The sequence below is a fragment of the Pseudoliparis swirei genome, chromosome 19 (assembly GCF_029220125.1).
Source record: "Pseudoliparis swirei isolate HS2019 ecotype Mariana Trench chromosome 19, NWPU_hadal_v1, whole genome shotgun sequence".
Lineage (NCBI taxonomy): Eukaryota > Metazoa > Chordata > Actinopteri > Perciformes > Liparidae > Pseudoliparis > Pseudoliparis swirei.
Genome location: NC_079406.1, coordinates 22,381,311 through 22,401,030, shown reverse-complemented (window position 1 = coordinate 22,401,030; position 19,720 = coordinate 22,381,311). Strand labels below are relative to the sequence as shown.

At 43.9% G+C, this 19,720-nt stretch overlaps 1 protein-coding gene and 1 long non-coding RNA gene across 4 annotated transcripts; one reads left to right on the top strand and one right to left on the bottom strand.

The window, feature by feature from the left end:
- Positions 1-871: 871 nt before the first annotated feature.
- maea (macrophage erythroblast attacher, E3 ubiquitin ligase) lies at positions 872-13,106 on the bottom strand. 3 transcript variants are annotated; one of them, XM_056439327.1, is made up of 10 exons: positions 13,004-13,048; positions 12,496-12,537; positions 8,159-8,341; positions 6,491-6,694; positions 6,042-6,164; positions 4,909-4,985; positions 4,653-4,761; positions 3,374-3,507; positions 2,889-3,084; positions 872-2,724 (listed from the first exon to the last, which is right to left on the bottom strand). In XM_056439327.1, the coding sequence occupies exons 3-10, from the start codon at positions 8,264-8,266 to the stop codon at positions 2,629-2,631; spliced, it is 1,047 nt and encodes a 348-aa protein (XP_056295302.1). In that variant the 5' UTR covers positions 8,267-8,341; positions 12,496-12,537; positions 13,004-13,048; the 3' UTR covers positions 872-2,628. The 3 variants fall into 3 exon arrangements, with proteins under 3 accessions (XP_056295302.1, XP_056295304.1, XP_056295303.1); XM_056439329.1 differs by lacking the exon at positions 12,496-12,537 and having other exon boundaries at positions 13,004-13,106; XM_056439328.1 differs by lacking the exons at positions 12,496-12,537; positions 13,004-13,048 and adding an exon at positions 11,613-11,847.
- On the top strand, positions 6,701-8,006 carry LOC130209579 (uncharacterized). Its single transcript, XR_008834645.1, has 2 exons — positions 6,701-7,010; positions 7,148-8,006. It is a non-coding gene; the product is annotated as an uncharacterized LOC130209579 (long non-coding RNA).
- Positions 13,107-19,720: the final 6,614 nt, after the last annotated feature.

The window sequence follows — 19,720 nt, the reverse complement described above, 5'->3', positions numbered from 1 at the left end:
ATAGCAGCCTGGTTAGTGCAAGACGTCCATAGCCTCACGGGGCTTGTAGTAAACCGGGTTAAAATATTTCAGTTTATAGCAGTTTGTGCAAAGGGAAAAAGAAAATAAAAGCATCTTACAATTAAACATGAAAACCTCTTACTTGTTTAAAAATTTAGAGCAGAAACACTGCACTTCTGTAATAATTACATTATTAATCAATATGCAAGTATTCATCTGTTTTATCACTCATTTATATATTCTGGGATTTTGGGCCGTTGTTACAGATGTTACATTGGACTCTATAAACTGGTATTGGGCATTTTTCGCCATTTTCCTTCATTCTTTTTAATAGAAATAATTGCCTTCCCAAAAAACTAAATGCTCATGCAAGAGCAGACAATACAACCTACCGAGAGGCTGATTAATTATCTCTGGAGCTAAACTAAATTTGCACTTGGTTGACATCACAAAATCAAGGTTTAGTTTTGTGGATTCTGGAAGTAAATTAATTGTACTGCCTAATCTTGTCTATTTTTGTTTTGTTTTCCTTTGCTCGTGTATTTCAGTCAGCAACACTACAGGATACCTGTAAGCATGCTTTTCAACTGCTAGACCAAAAGAAAAACACCCGCACAGAAAGATGAACTCTTCCAACCACGGTGATGTTGTTTCAGGTGAAAGACACACCACTTGGTCTCATTTCCATGCCAACAGAATTACAGTGAATCGTTAATCTCGTCACACATTCCTGGCTTTATGGGGATGTTCTACCTGGGCTAATGGAGATTGTTCCACCTGGGTTTATGGGATGTTCTCCATGGACTTATGGGCACGTTAATGTAGAAGCCCACGGAGCAAAGTGAACATGGCAAATAATGAAACACTGAAATCAAAGTTCACTGAAATCTTTATGAGGCAGTATGCTCACAAAACAATCCCTTTAACTAAACTACCGACACAAATACACGGGACAGTCTGTTGTTACAGATACAGTTCCAAATCATTTATGGACACAAATGAGGCAACTTTTGGTTTGTCAAGAAAAACATGGAAGAAATGAATGACCACAGATTGATCATGTTTAACAAAAAACTGCATGTTTTTAGGACTGCTCCGTGTTGCTGTTTAGGGTTACAATTTCACAATTAAAGGGCCATTTGTTTTCAGTGAGTGAACATCCTAATCTAATCATATTCTAAGTGCATCTATCTTCCATAACAGGTTTTCAAAGTCATAGAGTGATGTTTTCAGATGGCCAAAAGTTTACCCTCAACAGCCTAGTCAAGGTTTTGATCCTGCCTCTTATATTCTAAAATAAAAAGGCAAGTACTGTGTGCATGTAACTACGTATAGTGTTATCAGCTGGTGTAACTATGTAATCCCTGTAGAGAAGACTTCAATCACCGAGCCTAAAGAAAGGAAAAATATCAGCACTGCTTTTCTCTATATCGTCTTCATTGGCGGAAAAATGGTTATGAAATCAAAACTATTTGAGAAATGTTTAATTCAATAGAAAGCAGCCATGTTTTCATCTTTAAAACAGAAAAATATCCTTAATTCACCGATATGTACTCTTGTTTGGTTGAAGAAAAAAATTGAGAAATTTGAGAACTGCAAATGGCAAACCTCAAACACGAAACAGGAAGACAATTTGTTCAATCAGGAAAAAACAAAACACATCCAAGATGGTTAAAATAGTCATCATATTTGAATATTGGGTCAATTTAATTATGGAAGTAAATGCACCACAATTATTATCATCAGCGTGAACAACCATTTAACTTGAGGATGCAGGTTTACAACACCCAAGAAAAGACGTGTTCAGTTCGGAGCATCTTGGCAAAAGGATGATCTTTGTTGTCGTTACTTGTCCCCAAAACCCCAGAATTTAAACATGAGGGTGATGGATTCCCATCTAATATTTACATTTGAAAAGGAGCCAAACTGCGGCCCAAACCCTAAAAAGAGGGGGGGGGGTGAAATGCAAAAGATAGGCAGTTAAAACAGGAGGCGCTTAACATATATACCTCCCCAAACCCACCAAAAACATGGCTAGAAGACAAAGAATGTCAACCGCATGCATCACACAATGAAATGCTACCGCTTGACCGGGAGGCCAGCCACGTTTGCCTTTAAAAAGGCCCAAATCGTGTTTTCATCTGGTTCATGGAGTGAGTCAACACTGCACAGGTTTGTTTTTTTTTGTAACAAAGGAACACCACGAGTGAAAAATCAAAAGTAACCTCAACAGGTTTTTATTTGTTGCAATAAAATAACTACCGAGCAGTTGTTCCACCCCATCAGTCTTTTTGTTGTTGTTCGATAATGACCATGTGGATCGTCCCTGTGCTTGAATAGATCAATCAACTTCTTGTTCTTGAGTCTGAAAGGAGAGAATCCCAGTTTCTGTGTAATAAAATGGGAGGGGGGAAGAGAACTGGCGAAGTTGCACTGATCATGTTTTCGGTGGGGGGGGGGTGGGGGGGGTGGTTGTGGGAAACGCTGGGTGTGTCTGTGAGGGGGAGGGGGGGGGGGGCACTGGATCACAGCTCTCCACAGGTGGCTCTCTCAGTGGGCCCGGTCACAGGTGACTAACGACGAGGCCGTATTCGATCACGTCAATACTCAGACGGGTCATCCGAGTGATCACATGATGTAGACCTTCTCAGCCTGAGAGAAGTTGAAGACTTCTTTGGTTCTGGGACACACCACTTTGTCATCTTGGCGGATGGACAGAAGGGACTGGAAGAGATAACAAGCAGGGGATAATAAATCAGATGGAAAAACAAACATTAATAAGACTATTTTTCTTCCGTACTGCGTTTTAAAAGTATTCGTACAGAGGCAGAAATCGCTTCCGCTCACGATACTAGTACTTTTAAATGTAGATTATCTGGTTTACTCACATTGTAGCCGTAGACGTAACCATTAGGCAGCATCATTGGAGGGTTGTTTTCATTCATGACCTCTCCAGAGATCTTACAGACGAGTCTGGAGTTGGCGCAGTGGGCCATGGGCAACGGCTGGGCCAACTTGTTGAGGGATTTACTGCACACCGGGCAGTCTGGGTTCTTTGAGGTGCCATCCTCCTTGTAGCATTGACTGGAAGAGGCATGGCAGTTAAGGAACATGAGTGAGACGTTATTATGGGTCTCGCAGCAGAGAGCATCAGGAATAATCCACTCACAAAGGTTGTATTTTATAGCCTGTTAGGGAGCATTTTCACTTTCATTAAACAGAGCGAGCCAAGAGACGAGGGATACAAGTTGTGTGAGATCAAGAAGTCGTTTGATAGACTTAACGTCACGGGAGCAACACTTTTTTTTTCGCAACAAAAATAAATCAAGAGAAACTAGCTTGGCCAAGGAGAGGCCACTTATTGGTCGGATACGGCGTCTTGATGGCAGACAGACCCGCCTGTAGGGTGATAGTGAACACAGAGTTGTTTCCCAGCTGGTGCAGTCTGTAGTTGTCATAACGGAACTGCTGGATCAGCATCTTCCAGCGGGCCGGATCCAAAAGATCCTGATGGAGCAGGAAGAACAAGAGACGGACCAGTCAGAGGCAGACTTCAGGCGCAGTACCGAGAATGACCAGAATCAACATGCGGTTTGGTTTCCTATACAAACAATGTGCATTCCTGAAACATGAACTACATTGCAGCCACTGTTGTAAACACACAACAGACGTCAGTGTCCTGTAACCAGGATGTTCAATAACAGGAGCAAAATGTGAAGCGCTTGTTCTGCCGGTGTGTGTTGCCCTCGAGAGGTTGTTTCAGCAGAAACGACAGCGCCAGAGTAGTCTGTGATCTTAAACTCCTCCGGAGGCCTGTCACATCACAATCAATGCAACGGAGATGGGAATGTTTCGCTCAGAAGCGTCGTGTACAGAGGAGTTGGGCAACCGGTTTAAAAACCTGAACAACAACAATTTTCCAACTATTTTATCGAAATGAAGTGACAGTTACAGCTTTTATTTGACTGTAAGCAACGGTGCCAACATTGTTATTAAGTCTAAGTTGATTCATAAATTAATGGATGTTTTCCCACTTGTGTTTAGGGAAGTGAGGTGAATGAGTAATAACTGAATTCAAAATTGACAAAACCCACTTTGATAATTTAGCTATAAATGAGGACAGAGATGCTCAGTTCTGCTTCCGTCACGCTGGCTCCAAAAGCTGGAAACATTTTGTCGCAGTCGTTTGGCTCAGTCCAACCTCTCTGCTCGCAGAAAAAGGTAAACGTATTTTTGGGATGAAGCATTGTTGTTGTGGTGCCTTGATACAAGTCCGTTTCTCAGATGATTTTAAAGTGGAAGTTTAAAAATAGAAACACTACTCTTGAAAGCAGCCATTCAGTTCAAAGTAGCTCACGGTGGAGTTGACACAGGCCCTCTAGTGGCGGTTCTGTTCCGATACCACCGTCTCCGTAAAGCTCCACAATTTAATTAATTTCATTGCTGCATTATTATAATATGAATACAGTTGATGCCAGTCAACAAGTATCTATTATGTTTCTGATTCATCTGTCATTAAATCCATCATGATGAGCCCAGACAGCTGCATTCACTGAGCTGAATGATGCCTCTCAGCAACGAGCGTGTGTAAAATAAGTGTCCGAATAAGAAGTTATGTACATATTTATACCAGGAAAGACTTAAGTGTGCACCTTGTATGGGGAGATGTGTGTATCTGATGGGAAGGCCAGCATGCCCATCACCTGCCGAACCTCATCCAACTGTCCACCCTCCGCTTGGCTGAAATGCTTCCTTGCATGTCTGAGATACACAGAGACACACCAGGAGACGATCAGTGGGTGACACAATGTTTGTTTTAAGGCTAATTAAAGTTAGATTAAGGCAAAAGTTGCAATTAAGCACAAGTAAGGTAAAAGAGCTGTAAACGTATGAATGTGTGTGTGTTACCTGACTGCATCCATGCGTTTGTTTTGTCTGATGAGCTCGATGAACTCCTGGATTCTCAGACTGAACTCGAGACAACTCTGCAAAGAAGCAGACAGACGATGCCGGTAAGTCAAAACCACGGAAGTGCTGCCTCTCAGTTCTCATTTTCACTTTAGAGCAGAGCAGGCAGAAAACTGATCCCTTTCAGAAAACTCATACATTGCTGGTAGATTCTCAAGACGCCTTTCAATCTTTGTATTAAGAAAATGGATTTTGGGAACAGCTGGTAGAGGTTATTAGGAACATCCATCCATCCATTATCAATACCGCTTCATCCTCATTAGGGTCACGGTGCGCTGGAGCCGATCCCAGCTGACATAGGGCGAAGGCAGGGGACACCCTGGACAGGCCGCCAGTCCATCGCAGGGTACACATCGAGACATACAACCATTCACTCTCACATTCACACCTATGGGCAATTTAGACATCAATTAACCTGACTGCATGTCTTTGGACTGTGGGAGGAAGCCAGAGGGAAGCCACGCTGCCACGGGGAGAACTGAACTCCACACAGAAGGACCGCCCCGACCGGGAATTGAACCCACGGCCCTCTAGCTGTGAGGCGACAGTGCTAGCCACTACACCACCACGCAGCCCTCATTTATTAGGAACAGTTGGCACTAAAATGGATTTTTATTTGGCCGTGAACTGGAGCTAAAGCGAGACCACATCTCTCAAATTCCGTCACAAAACATCTTCCCGAATGTCTCAGCATGTCAAGCTTGGGCGAAGCGTGCAAAGCGCCTGCGCTCTAAGCAGAACAGGGTTGACTCGCTCAGTAGCAGCTGACTGGGAAGGCTGTTCCGTCGTGGCAGGAGGTCTGTATCAAGTACGTTTTGGTTTAATAGGATACGTTTCGGATTACCACTGTAACAGAGTAATTTAGCCTCAACAGGTCGATGTCTGAGCACAGTGCTACATCCCCGATTATAGTTCAGAAATATGCAATATGCAAAACCAAATATGAATTTGTTAAACGTGCCATAACCTCATTAAGTTACTTTTGTGTTTGTTTGTTAGGGGCACGGCTTTACGCATTAATCTCAACGCACGTATCTCAACTAAATCTCAAAATCTGACTGCAAATGAGCTACCTTCATCTTGCGAAGGCGGGACTTATTGTCATGGCACCAGGCGAGGCAAGTGGCCGTCTCCTGCCGCTCCAGGGACTCCTCCACCTCCTTCGCTGTGAGAAACATCTCAATGTTGACCAGGTCCTGAAAATAGAGTGAATGTATTGATGGAGCGGAAGGGCATCAGAAGAGCAAACACACAGCAGCAGATTCAGAAACAAATGGTAAACAGATTAATGAACTCATCAAAAAGCACAACTATTCAGGTAACAGGATTAAACAAATAAAAACACACACACACAATGCATGTGTTAAACTGACTAAGTTCAACAAGGTCAGTAACAACATCAGCGAGTCTTTTAATTTTGTCCCGATGCTCCGAAATGCAACATACGACGTGAACTCAAAGAACTCGTGAGTCTTCTGAATTCCCGTGGGCCAAAGCGGCTCATCGACACACAGACAATCACCTCTATCCCGCTCTGTCGGGCCAGTTTGACAGCTGTGTTGTAATAGCCGCAGCGCAGCAGATGCTCCACCATCATCCGGTCCATGCGTTTCTTCTTCCACAGGTTGACGGAGGCCGGCTCGTCGCTGCTGTGCTCCTTCAAGTGCTCGATGCGACGCTTACACAGCTTGGCACTCTCGTCCTCCGCTTGGATGGACTCTGCAGCCTGCAGGGCACGCACAACGGCCGTCAGGGTTTCCACACGGGGACGGACGCGCATCGTGAACATCGCTTTTCAAATTTGACGGGCAATAAGTATGGATTCTCGGCAGCACCGCATTTCCTGGAAGAAGGAAGCTCACGTTTTTCTACTTAAAGGATTTATTTTCAGACGTAATTCACCAAACTGAATCTTATTACAGTTAGAATATTCAACAACGCTCCTTTTTAAAACACGAAGAAACACGATAAAGCGTTTGCACTGCTAATTACGGAATATCATTTAAAGAAATCACAAGACAACTCTCTCAAGCGACACAGAAGTAAGTAAACAGTGATTGAATTGGACAGTACGTTTCTGCATTCCTGTGTGCACTGTTCCACGTACATCATCATTTTAGATTGGGCTTCAAAATAAAGTGGCCTCGCTTTGTCTTCTCTCATTTACTCCCCCTTTCAGATTGTATTTTGGAGGTTTGGACCTCTACCCGAGGGACCAGATTTGGCCCGACATTTGGAGGGAAATGACAACCCCTCGCACACCGGCGTCGTATCTCGCATGGCCCAGCATCCAACACCATTAACACATGGTGTCTATGTCCCAAAGTACCTGCTGAACAACGTGCTGGCACAAAGGGAAACTGGCTGAACGGCAGAAGTGTGTTTTGAGCACTTGCCGTCTGTTTTAGAAAGGCTGGATAGAAGTGCCAGCCCGGCCACATTCCACCGCTGACAAACACAACACACACAAAGAAGAGCGCAGCCACAATAATGGGCTTTTGTACAGGGGCGAGTAACGCAGTGTTTTACCAGTACCAGGGTCAATAATAATAGTAGTTTAAAAACCAGGTCCTAAAGTGTTATATGGTATCAACAAACATGATCGATGTGATAAACCTTCCACATACAATTGCTCCGTTAAACCAACTTTCTTTTGCCGTCTGATTTTCCCCGTAATCACTATTTTATTCATCTGAGAGCTGCCCTCTGGAAAAAGGAATAATAGAGGCATCGCCTCAATTTTAAAATTAGTCAATTATTTTGAAATTAGAAACACAAAACAATCAACAACACAGAGGCTGTATTAGTCAAGAGGCTCAATCATCCAACCAATTGTAAACAAACGGAAAGATGAGGAGAATCAATTGTTTAGGGAGTTTTGTTTCCATTTCCGTGTACATTGTTATACTGATGTGAACATCATCTAAAAACACTGCTTAATTCTATTCAACATGAAAATGAAAATGTTCTCTGTATACCACTTTGGTGTGCAGATGGCCCTGTCTGTGGCTTAAAATAAATAAACTCTTAGGATTGTGTATGTGTTTAGTACATCTTTTGGTGTGAACCCAAGACTCATGGCTTTTAACGGGACAACAACTTAGAATCTGAACATGAAAACACTTCTCGAGTCATTAGAGAGATAATTGCTGTGCGAAAGTGTGTGTAGGTGCACATCCGGATCCCTGACCTTCCTCTTCAGGGCGCTGAGTTTCTCCACCACGCCATCCAGCAGTGACACGACGGAGTCGACCACCGGGAAGCTGCTCAGCGTCTTCTCCAACTCTGCTACAACCATCGTCACGTGACTCGTCTCCCGGTCGATGTTCTTCTGAGCCGCCCTGAAGCGTTTGTTCAGAGTCTCGTACGGCACCTGCAACGACAACACAACGGGCCAGTTACCTCTGAGCCTCAGTGACCGAGAGCCAGCGCGCCACTTGCAGAGCCCGATTCGTGAAGATATGCAACATTACATCTTGCGGATTATGGTTTGTATTTTGCGAAAAGGCCCTCTCGGCTCTTTGAATAGCTCAGCTCTATATTGGATCTGCTGCTAATTAAACCAAAACTGTACTCTGCCATCGTGAGTGTTTGGGTGGTTCCGTAAGTAGTTTGTATAGATATCCCGTTTTGAAAGGGCTAATAAAAAAAACACACAAACTAGGAATAAATTAAAAAAAACACAAACTAGGAATAAAAACCACACAAACTAGGAATAAAACACACAAACTAGGAATAAAAAACCCACAAACTAGGAAAAAAAAAACACACACAAACTAGGAATAAAAACACACAAACTAGGAATAAAAAAAACACACAAACTAGGAATCAACAGCCAACTCAAAAAAATACTGATAAGCCAAACAGTATTATGTAAGTAAAGACGTGTACCTTTGGTTCATCTTTAATTTGTACTTTCATCCAGGTAACGGTTTCATAAGGTTTGTACATTCTGTCTGACATCATATTTTAAGAGAGAAGGATTCTGGCCTTGCAACTGACTTTCATATTGAATCTATTGTTTTACACACTTTCCTATTTTTGACCAGAACTAATAGAGTATAAAGAAGCTTCTCTTCCATGATGAGCCAACTTGTGTTCTTTTCCCACAGGAACTGAATTCAGTTTAAACAAAGCCTAATACTTGGCCCCAATAAACATAGAACACAAGTCAGATATCATTTGATTGTGGCATCTACTCAAATAAAACCTGAACTTGATTAGTGAGGGCAGAAAATGACCTGAATCCAAGATCAAAGCAAGCAGCGCAGTGTTATCACAACACCAGATACATGGGAACCACATGATTGTGACCGTCGTGGTGCCGTCGCTGAGATATTGCATAAAACGCCCCCACAAAACATGCACTTTGATCCGTTACAGGATTTTATTTCTTTCAAGTTAATTTCACAGGTCACTAACGCAGACGAGAACTATGCAAGCGTGCCCTTTGATTCAGATAAGTGCGTGTTCTACCGAACAGTTTAGGACACATGAGTAAATAATCATTAGTGTATAGTCGACAGAAAAAGGGGGATTATTCTGCTCAGGTATGTGTACGGCCACTGCAAGAGAGGTGTCGTGGCCATTTGTCGTCCGAAATCAAACAAAAACATAAATCAAACCGCCACTGATGCACCGTGGGTTTTGGTGTTGACGCATGCAAAAGAAAGTACTGTCCATTTCCACCTGTTAGTATTCTGAGAATTTATTTAAACCAACAAAAAAAAAGAACAAACAAAATGTTGACATTTCCTCTCCGTGCTGTGGTAAAAAAAAACATTGGCCACCCTGGTGCATGCTGGTCCTGTGCCTATCCACCTCTAGATATAACCACAGGTGCCCAGTGTTACCCAATCAGTGAACCTACAACTAAATATATTAAACTACAACTATCATAATAAACAACCAACATATCAAAATATAACCTAAATAAGCAGTAAACAATCAATATTACTTTACAATAAAACCTAAATACAAATGTCAAATTAAATAGCTCCAACAAGAGGGAACAGTCTCCAGAACTGTATTCCCCCTGAGGGCTACATCACGATGAGGGTTTGCTCCTGATGGGAGGGAAGAGGGGGGGGGGGGGGTCACCTGCATCTACAGTAGAGGCTGATGATTACAGCAAGATGAGAAAGGCAAATTAATCCATATAATGTGCATACAATCACCAGCCTATGCAAACAAACATTGAGCGGCAATGACTTGGCATTAGACCAGAGAGATTATGCAAACTGCTTTTGTTGTCCTCTCGACTAAAGCAACCGTGTATTTAAAAGTCACGGCTGCATCAGTAGAGCTGCACGGATACCAATCCGATACCGACTCGAATAGCCGGATCGGGTTTGATATGGGATACCGTTTATTTTTACTCGATAACAATTTAGTACACGCAGGTATGTATTTATTTGTTCCATGTTGTTCTCCAAAGAGAGGACAGCATTGCCTGATGTTACCTTACACATACAATCATGATCCCAGTCCCTTCCACAAAGTGAGCTTATTAATTAAACACATTTATCAGATGGTCAGTCAGTATCAGCCACGACCCAAAGCCAAGGAATTGGGACTGAACAAGTTGAGTTGGTGCATCCTTTATGCATGAAGGGAAACAAATGAAACAAATCCATGCACATACAATTATTTCCCAGGTATTACATTTACTGTGTAATCCAAAACAGGAACTCAAACCAGGATATTTTATCTTTAAAAATGTTACTCGTGAATTTCCATCACAACATATACAGCTTTTGCTTTATTTCTGGCCTTTAACCCGAGTCAGGCAGTTTAACAGAAGATCAAATAAACCACATCATTTGTTAAAATATTACCCTTTTGAATATCTACTCGAGCTGACATATTGGATTACTCTTTTCCATAAAACCCCGGTTTATTTGACATGATGGCATGTCAATCAGTCATGAACATATTGCAGACGGCTCTGGCTGACACTGTGCGAGTGGTTTGTCGGCCAGCATTTGTTGGGAGGCGGCTCCAGAGACAAGCCAGTGCACATCAATATTAATGATAATCAGAACAACTAGAACACTTCAACGGGGTAAGGGATTTTAGCATGTTTTAAATATTTGGACATACCTTGAATACAGACACATTTTCTGTAGCATTATATCACTGTTTCACTGGGATGGGCCTGTATTTTCAGCAGACCGGTGAACAAACCACTGGTCACAAAGACCTTTTTCATTGATGCACGTAAATAACCATTTCCTTTCAGAAGACTTGAGGCGCGCCTTACCTTTACTGAAGATATCCCAAACATATAAAACAAATAAGCATATAATACCCAACATATAGTAGATTGTGTTGGTAATGCAGAACAGCACATTTCTCAGTGGGTCAGGAAACCTTGTGATTTTATTATCCTGCCTCAATATAGCTCCAAATGCTCTCCCCAGCTGAAGACCCCCATTTAGTACCAATTATACCCATCACTCTTGTCTTAAAATGGTGCCCATCATCCTTTTACTGCAGCATCCAAGCAGAGACATATCCCCAAATCACAGCCGTGCTCCCCCCCTCTCAACATCACAACGGTATAGATATATATCATCATGACAACCCCCCATGCAATTAGTTAGACACAGAAAAACCCCCACGGTGGATACATCGCTACTCACAAAACGTGCCTTTCACACGACGCCGCCGGAGCACAGGAGCAGCGCGGGCGCGTTTCCGCTCGTCATTTCGCGGCGGTGTCGCAGTAACGTTATGAGGAATGGAGGAGCGGCGCGCGGGTGTGCGGCAGCGGGCTGGGATTTCTCTCGCTGGCCATTTTGAAGTGCAGCGAGGCGGCGGCGGCGTCAATGTGATGACACTGCGCGAACTCGCTGATCCGCCGCCTGACAGCGAGGCGCGACACGGCTCTCCTCTCCTCCTCTCCTCCTCCTCCTCCTCTCCTCCTCCTCTCCTCCTCCTCTCTTCCCCCTCCGCTGATTTCAGCCGAGCCATCTTCCGGGCCAGCTACAATGTGCGCGCTCGCCGTTACGTTATCTGGCTGGTGTTACGGTTTAACAGGCGACCCTGTTAACTGGCGACTTTTCAATACCTCCGTAGTTGTCATGGTTACGGCGGCCGTTAGAGAAATAGGATAGAGAACACGTATAGCTGTCCCCGTGAATGCCGCTTGGTTTAATGTTGTGTCACACCCTATACATAATAATATATACTATACAAATTAAACAATGCGGCATTCACGGGGGTATAGCTTCGTGTTTTCTTCCTATTTTCAACACCTGTCTCACTACGACAACAACTTACGCGTTAGGTTCAAAGTCGCCAGTTAACACGGTCGCTTCTTGAACCGCAACACCGGCTATTCATCCTTTTACGATGAAACAAAAGGTAGCCTCGTGCTGGTTTTCAGCACAGCAGGCCGGCTAGCAGGCCAGACATTTCTCTCGGATGATAAACCTCGTCGTGACATGTTCCGTCAGCGGCTGATGGGTCTATTTTACCCTTTAACATCACGTTAGGTGATACCGTTAACCGAAGTATACTCACCAGTCGGTTGTGTGCTCAGTTCGGCGCTGCCGTTACATTCATCTACACACACAAATAAGCCACATAACAATCGCGAAGGAACGTTGAGTTAACAGACACAACGTGCGGTCGCGATCACCGACACGCCAGAAGGCAGGTCAACGGATAATTTAGTCATAAACGGACTTAACGGCACACTTAAGCGAACAGCTACGAGGCCTTCGACCGACTTGACGTCAGTTAAAAGTACCATTAAGGGCAGAATACAGCCAGATAACTAGCCACCAGCGGTGTTGTATTGATTAAGCTGCTTTATTTGCAAGGTGGCTTGTCAAACACAGGTAGTTAGTGGACGCTGCTACCTGGCTAAACTGGCCCAGCTAACGTTAGCCTCCCTGTCAAGTACGCTGCTCTCGCTGTCAAATTAACTATAACCCCCATTTTACAAATAACGTCAAACGCATCGTGTATTGTGGACACGGCATAATCGTTGGGGGATTCATATAAGAGAGTTTAAGCTTTCGTTTACCTTCAGGGTGGGATATTCTTGGACTTTGAGAGCCATCGACAGTTGAGATGCTGTCTCTTGCACCGCCATCTTGGATTTTCTGGTATTCTTGTGGTTGTTTGTGTTTTTTCCCCCCACAATGGGCTCAGTGCTCACTACCGCCACCTGGCGGCACGGTGTCGGTACTGACTGCGTGAGAAGCTTTTTCTTTTTTTCTTTTTCTAATGTGAAGTAGAACATTCTTGTTTGAAAGCAGGATTCAGAATTGTATTAATTCAATGTAAGAGTTGCAGACAAAACATTACAAATCACACAATGAATGTATTAGCTGTCGTGGATCTCTCGTTCACATCACATGCTCTTCATGAGCACATTTCACAAGCACTTTGCCCAGTTGTCAATTCCTAGGAATTGAATTTCCAATTTTTGCTGACCACTTCATGCACCCACCTGTCCACACTGCCTCATGAATGTAATTCCTGTTACTATTTTCCGTTATTCGTTTTTTAGTTTGTGTCTGCGTCCATATGTGTAAAAGTTCATTGGTTACCTTCAAATGCTCAATACAAATGTAAGATATCATCATTAACATTAAACAATGCACAGTGACAGCGAAGGCAGGAGAAGGGGGGTTGCCCGTGCTGGTCTGCACTTCCTTTGCTGCTCTGCTCGGCGCGCTTCACTCCGTGTGGTGTTGTGTACCCCCGCGGAGAGAAAAATGTTTTTTAATCAAAGTTATTCAACAAAAGAGTAAAAAATGTTTAACAACAAAAATCAATGCTTAACCGGCCGTATCAATGAGTAAACCCAAACAAAGACCTCCTGCTGTCTTTTCCCTCTTCTTATATATTTTGTTCACACTCGTTCCCCCCCCCCCCCCTCCTTATGGCACCTGGGCTGTCCACGGGTCAAGCCAGAACTCTCCCCCCACCGCTGGTAGGCACCCCAGTGTCCTTGGGCTCGAGAGGGGGAGTCTCTCCTGGCGAGGAGCCTCTTACTTGTTTAATAGGAGGTTCAATTCAACACTTTGGTTGACAACACATAGCCATATAACCTGTGACAGTCACGGGCCCTTTACAGTGACCTCCCAATACACATTAATACAACACTTGTGATAAAGCAGGTACAAAAGGAAAGACATTGTAAGAGTATACTTATGACATACATCAAACATAGATCAAACATCGGTTACATTTGTAGAGTAAACTCATTTCATAGATGTTTTATTACCAAGTTAACTCCTGCACCTTAGTTTTTATTTGAATATCTTTTAGAATAAGATTGCTATGGTTTCGGGAGCAGTTTAAGTTTTTCATTCAATATGGACATTAAACATGGCCCTGGAGGGAATCTACGTGGTCTTTGTGTTTCTCGGAGTAAGCCTGGGACGGATCTTCAATCTCCCTTCCATCCCAGTACCGACCTCGACCTCGCCGAGTACCTGAACTCCTCTGAAAACAAACCACCCTTTGTTCGGTTTGAGCTTCGTGTCCACTGAAATGAGGGCTTTTATGGTTCACCCCTTTGTGCCATTCGTCCCAGGATTCACATGTCTGGGGAATTGCATGGTTAATAAGGATAAAAGGATAATCTTATCTCATGGTTAGTGCTGCTTGTGGGGCTAATTGTTGACACGCTGATAATCCTTATTAGAAATTAAAAACAAGATCGTTTTGATATGTCAGAATTCAAATATCTGAGTAGGAAAAGCCTGACAGTGAATCCCCCTAAAGCCGTTCCATATCATGGCCACATGTGTGAGTGAGATAATCCCCCCCTCCCCCCAGCCTAGAGAACATATTGCCATTGGCTGCTGTCCAGCGCTGCGCTGCGCTGATTGGCTGCCACAAGCTCTAATGGCTTACAATTGGCCCATTATCTACTGCATGCCCCACCCCCACCCAGCTCAGGAACAAAGTGGAACAGTGAACACAGAGAGGAAGGTGATGCAAGGTTTGTGATGTATTTTTGGCCCCCATATCGAGTGCTTCCTGTGTGTAGCATGTGTGTAGTTTGTATGACTGTGTGCCAGTGTCTATGTGTGTGACATTGTGTGTGTCTGTGTGATAGCAGCGACCTCTGTTTTTGAGGAGATATAACTCTGTGCATGTGTGTACTTACTGTATACATGCTGGCTTGTGTGTGACTGTGTGAACATTAACATGTATCTTTGTTTGTGTGTGTACAGTTTGTGTGACAGGAGGATTGTTATTATTATCGATGAATAAATTGGCAGAGAAATGGGTATTTCTGCATCTTTTATGATGGATTTCACACAGAGCGACTGTTGAGTGTTGGTGAAATGTTATTATTACTATTCAATCTGGAAAGAAACTAAAAAGAAAACATACACACATAAATGTTCACACACATTTTTAAATTGTTTTTTTTCATTAAAGTGTACTTTACTCTTATAGCTATAATAATAGTAAAAAAAAGAGATGAACAGAGGGCCAGATGTTGAATTTTGTCCTAATTTAAAGATCATTACCTTCTAACTGCTTCTCAAATGTAATAATATTCTTCTTGATCTGACGAGATTATAATTAATTCAATCTTTTTGGGTTTTGGACCATTGGTCGGACAAATCAAATCTTGCCCTCGAAACTCTTGAGCGGCGTTCTTCGTAATCTAATGACATTTAATCCCAACAATTAATTGTGAAAGTATCCCATGGCAAATTATGTTACTGGGATGAAGTAAAACACCTTTTATAAGAATGAGTCACAGGATTATGGTTGATATTAGATGCTGAATATTTAGTATTTCTACTAAGGGAGGTGACAACCTTCAGATATTACTATTATCAAACTTTCTTTAAGATCAATAATTCCTCTTCATTTACTGCTTCTCTCTCTCCGCCTCTCCTCTTCCCCCCATCCTCCTTCTCTCACAACCTCTTCCTCCACTCATCTCTTTTCTTTCTGTCCTACCTATTCCAGCTGCTCTCACTCTGCTCTTTCCAGACATGGATCAGATTCTTCATGCCTCCTCCTCTAGTCGATTAAATTGCTAGTTTCTCCCGAATATCTGCCTTCTCATCTGTCGTGGCGTCCGCATTGCTCTGCAGCTCGCTGTCAGTATCCATGAATCAAATTGGCTGTGTGTGTGTACTTGTGAGTGTACTTGTGTGTGTACTTGTGAGTGTACTTGTGTGTGTACTTGTGTGTGCCTGCATCTGCACATTTACAGCGCGTGTGATGGTCACTTTGTTTCTTTGACGCTACAGAGTGTAATCGTTCATCCGGCGCTCTTGTGTGTGTCGACACCCATGTTTCCTGCCATGCAATTTGTGTGTGTGTGTACATGTTTGGTTACATTCTGGTACTTCGTCCTTTTCTTTGGACCTGTGCTTCGGCATGTCAATGCATTTGTTTTGCGCGCAACTGCTCCCGTGAGCGTGTATTTCGGTGTCTCTGTCCTGCGTCTGTGTGCGTGTGCAGGCGTGTGTCTCTGTCATCACGTGTGCAGCTCTGGGTCGAGCCGGCTGTCAGTCTCGATAAGGACGGCGGTCGGGGAGGCGTGAGTCGAGGCTGCTGCTCGCCCGGCCTCCGCTTGGTGGATCTGCCGAGAGGGAGGCGAGCCATTAGACACGCTGCAGTGACTTCAGAGAGGGGGAGTGAGAAGGGGCGGGGCGGCGTGGCAGTGGAGATGTATGGCCAGCTAGGCGGGGATGGGAAGAAAAAAAAAGAGAGTGAAAGAGATGCGGGACTAAGGAGTGTTGGAGGGGGGAGGATGATGGAGAGCGATTGATATCGAGGGAGGAATCGGGAGGGGCCGCAAAGAAAAAAGCAAGATGGGCAGATGGAAGAGCAGGAGGTAGGGAGAAGGAGAGGAGTGAGGGAGGAGACGGGTAGATGAAGCGGAGAGAGAGAGAGAAAGGGTGAGGGGCGAGAAGGAGAGTGGGTGGAGGAGAGAAATTAAAAACGAGGAAGAGGAAGAAAGAACAACAGGTGTTGAGTGATAAAGAGAGGACATGGTGTAACTCTTAATGTCCACCCTTGTGTGAATAGTTGCACACATGACAGCCTGAGACGCTTAAATGAACACATGTGAGGTGGTGAACATCTCTAAATCTATCCTCCCTTCACTTCTTCTCTCTCCCATTCCCCCATTTCCCCCCATGAGAAGCATTAAATATCCTGCCCATCATTATTTATTCATCCATTCTCTCAGCTACCTCTCGATCCACTTTCTCTTTTTAGCGAGAGGAGTCCAGATATTGTCTCTCTCTCTCTCTCTCTCGCTCTCTCCCTCCATCCTTTTTTAGAAGCACCAAATATGTAACATGTTTCCTCCACCTCCCGGGGAACATTTGTCTCTTGCGTGTGAGAGGTGGTGGTCGTGAATGTGCCTCGGGCCCCGCCAACACGATAAATGTGCCTTTAGCGTCGCACATTGTCGACTCCTGGCTGTCACTTTGAATTTCGGTAACTGAAGCTGTACCTGCACACATTACCGTGTCCTTGTTGTACATGCAACTGGTTTTATTTAATGACCTCACGGCAAAAACCATCCATGTGTGGCGTCACGACAAGAGTAGAGATCGTTGTCAATTAGTCGGCTAATAAGTTTAGCCATTCAATTTGCATGATTTGAGAGGCGCCTTGCATCTTGTTTATGATGGCGAGACGTTGGGCGGTTCAAGAGATCTTCTTTAAAAAGCAAATCAAAAGCTCCTTAAAAAAAAAAAAGAAGGGAGGCACAGCCTCTAGTTTTAATCTGAAGTGAATCTGGTTCACATTCACTGTGTCACCTGCAGCTGGTCCAACAATCTCATGTGTTGTTTCCCCCCATTTTTTTTTGGACCACATGTTTTGCTTTACCACCAGTCATCGTAGTCTCAGTGTTTACTTGCTGTTGTGAGGAATGATTGAGTCATGTCCTTTTCCAGCCGTGGCTGCCCCATCTGGTGTGGACATCATTAAGTGGAGAGAGTCACGGTGGCTGGGTGTGTTGGTGGTCTTGACCTGCACTCCCTCACACGATATGTAGCCTGGCAGACTCGTGATTCGGCATCATTTCAGTCCGATTGATCTGCTATCGGACCGAGGTAAGAGCTGCTGACGAACCCAACAGCTGGAGATTCCAGTTAGATTATTTGATCAAGGAAAAGACCCGGGGCTCAGAGCTATCTACTCTTTAAAGGGAGCCAGGATTCCTACGTAAAGCCCTCCTCCGCTTTCTAAAAAAAGCACACACAAAAAAAAAGAGGAGCACGGTGGTAATTTTCCTTTGAAGTTGAAAAGTATTTTTTTAAAGCTAAATATGTTGCCTGCATCCGACGGGAGAGGTTGAAGATGAATGGTCACGGAGATAACCTACGACCGTTGAAAACGACCGTTCCTCTGACCCTCTGACACTGTTTGGGATCTGAACAACACGCCCACTGGCTGTCTGTTACATTGACCTAGAGAGCGTATTCACTCACGTGACCACAACAACCTTTGGCGGCCATGTTGGGGTCCATGCACGGCATTGTTTTGCTTTATTTTATGCCGCTCTTCTTTAGAAATGACCATTATATCCTGAAGGAGACACAATTTCAGTTCAAAACGGTGTGCCTTGTGATTATGGTGCTGTGCCTCACTGTTGGATGTGGGACTAATGATTCAGAATATGGGTTTATCAGCTCAACAAGACAGGCTATTACTTCAACTTGTCATGCATCTACTTCGGCTTCACTCGGCGTCTGAGCGTTAGGACTGTTCTCATGTGTTTCTGTTGACACATCGGGTTGTGGGCACGTTTCCATTGACACTCTCGTCAATAATCTCTTTTTGCTTTTTTGCCGAGCGAAAATCAATGTTTCACTTGCGCAAAAGGAACTGTGGATGGAAACTTGGGAGGAAGCCATGAACATGGCAACTCCGTCGGGCGATGTCTGCCTTTACTCTGTGATTCATTTCAAGGTTAAACGAGAACGGGCACTCGGTAGAGCGCATACCTTCGCATATCACAAGATTGGGCATTGAATTATGAACATCTTGGCATTAGTTGCATGCCAATTGGATACAAATTGACCGTGCTATGGTAACAAGAAGATTTGGACCTTTTCATGACCTTGACCTTTGAACCGATCGTTCCCAAAATCTAATCAAATGGTCACCGGATAATAACCAATCATCCCACCAAATTTCATGGGATTCGGTTTAATACTTTTTGAGTTATGCGAATAACACGCATACAAATAAATACACGGCGATCAAAACATAACCTTCCGCATTTTCAATGCGAAGGTAATAAAACACTGTCTCCATGGGAACAGCACTCAGCACGGCCAGCCAAACAGTCACTGCTGGTCCTGAAGGAGCTGGAAGCGGCTTCATCAGACACTCGTCCTGGAGGCGGAGCTGTGCGACTACAGATCATATATGAACCCAGACACGGGGCGCTTGATGTTCCGACATTTGTGGTATTTCCACAACAAGTATAACGCAGAAATAGTTGTAAATGTCCCATGGTCGATAGCGGAAATGAAAACTGTTTTACAGGAATGTGACCGGGCTATGTGCTGGTAACTAGGGGTAACTAGCGAATTAACCACAAAGTGTTGAGCGAGTAAAATCAGGTAAAAAAGCGTTGCAAATATTCAATTCCAACCGCTGAAATCTTTCTTTGGTAATGCAGAAGGACATGAGGTGGCTGGGCTCTCGCATAATCAAACAGCGGACACGATAGCCAGGTCAACTTCTTCTGACATTTAATAAGTGGGACCCCAAGATGGCGCGATTGAGA

Excerpts from the sequence above, each read along its gene's own strand:
- maea (XM_056439329.1), bottom strand. The coding sequence starts at position 13,072 with ATGGCGGTGCAAGAGACAGCATCTCAACTGTCGATGGCTCTCAAAGTC. Across the intron at positions 6,695-8,158 it reads TCAGCGCCCTGAAGAGGAAG|GCTGCAGAGTCCATCCAAGC; the intron begins GTCAGGGATCCG and ends CGTGCCCTGCAG. Across the intron at positions 2,725-2,888 it reads GTTACGTCTACGGCTACAAT|TCCCTTCTGTCCATCCGCCA; the intron begins GTGAGTAAACCA and ends TATCTCTTCCAG.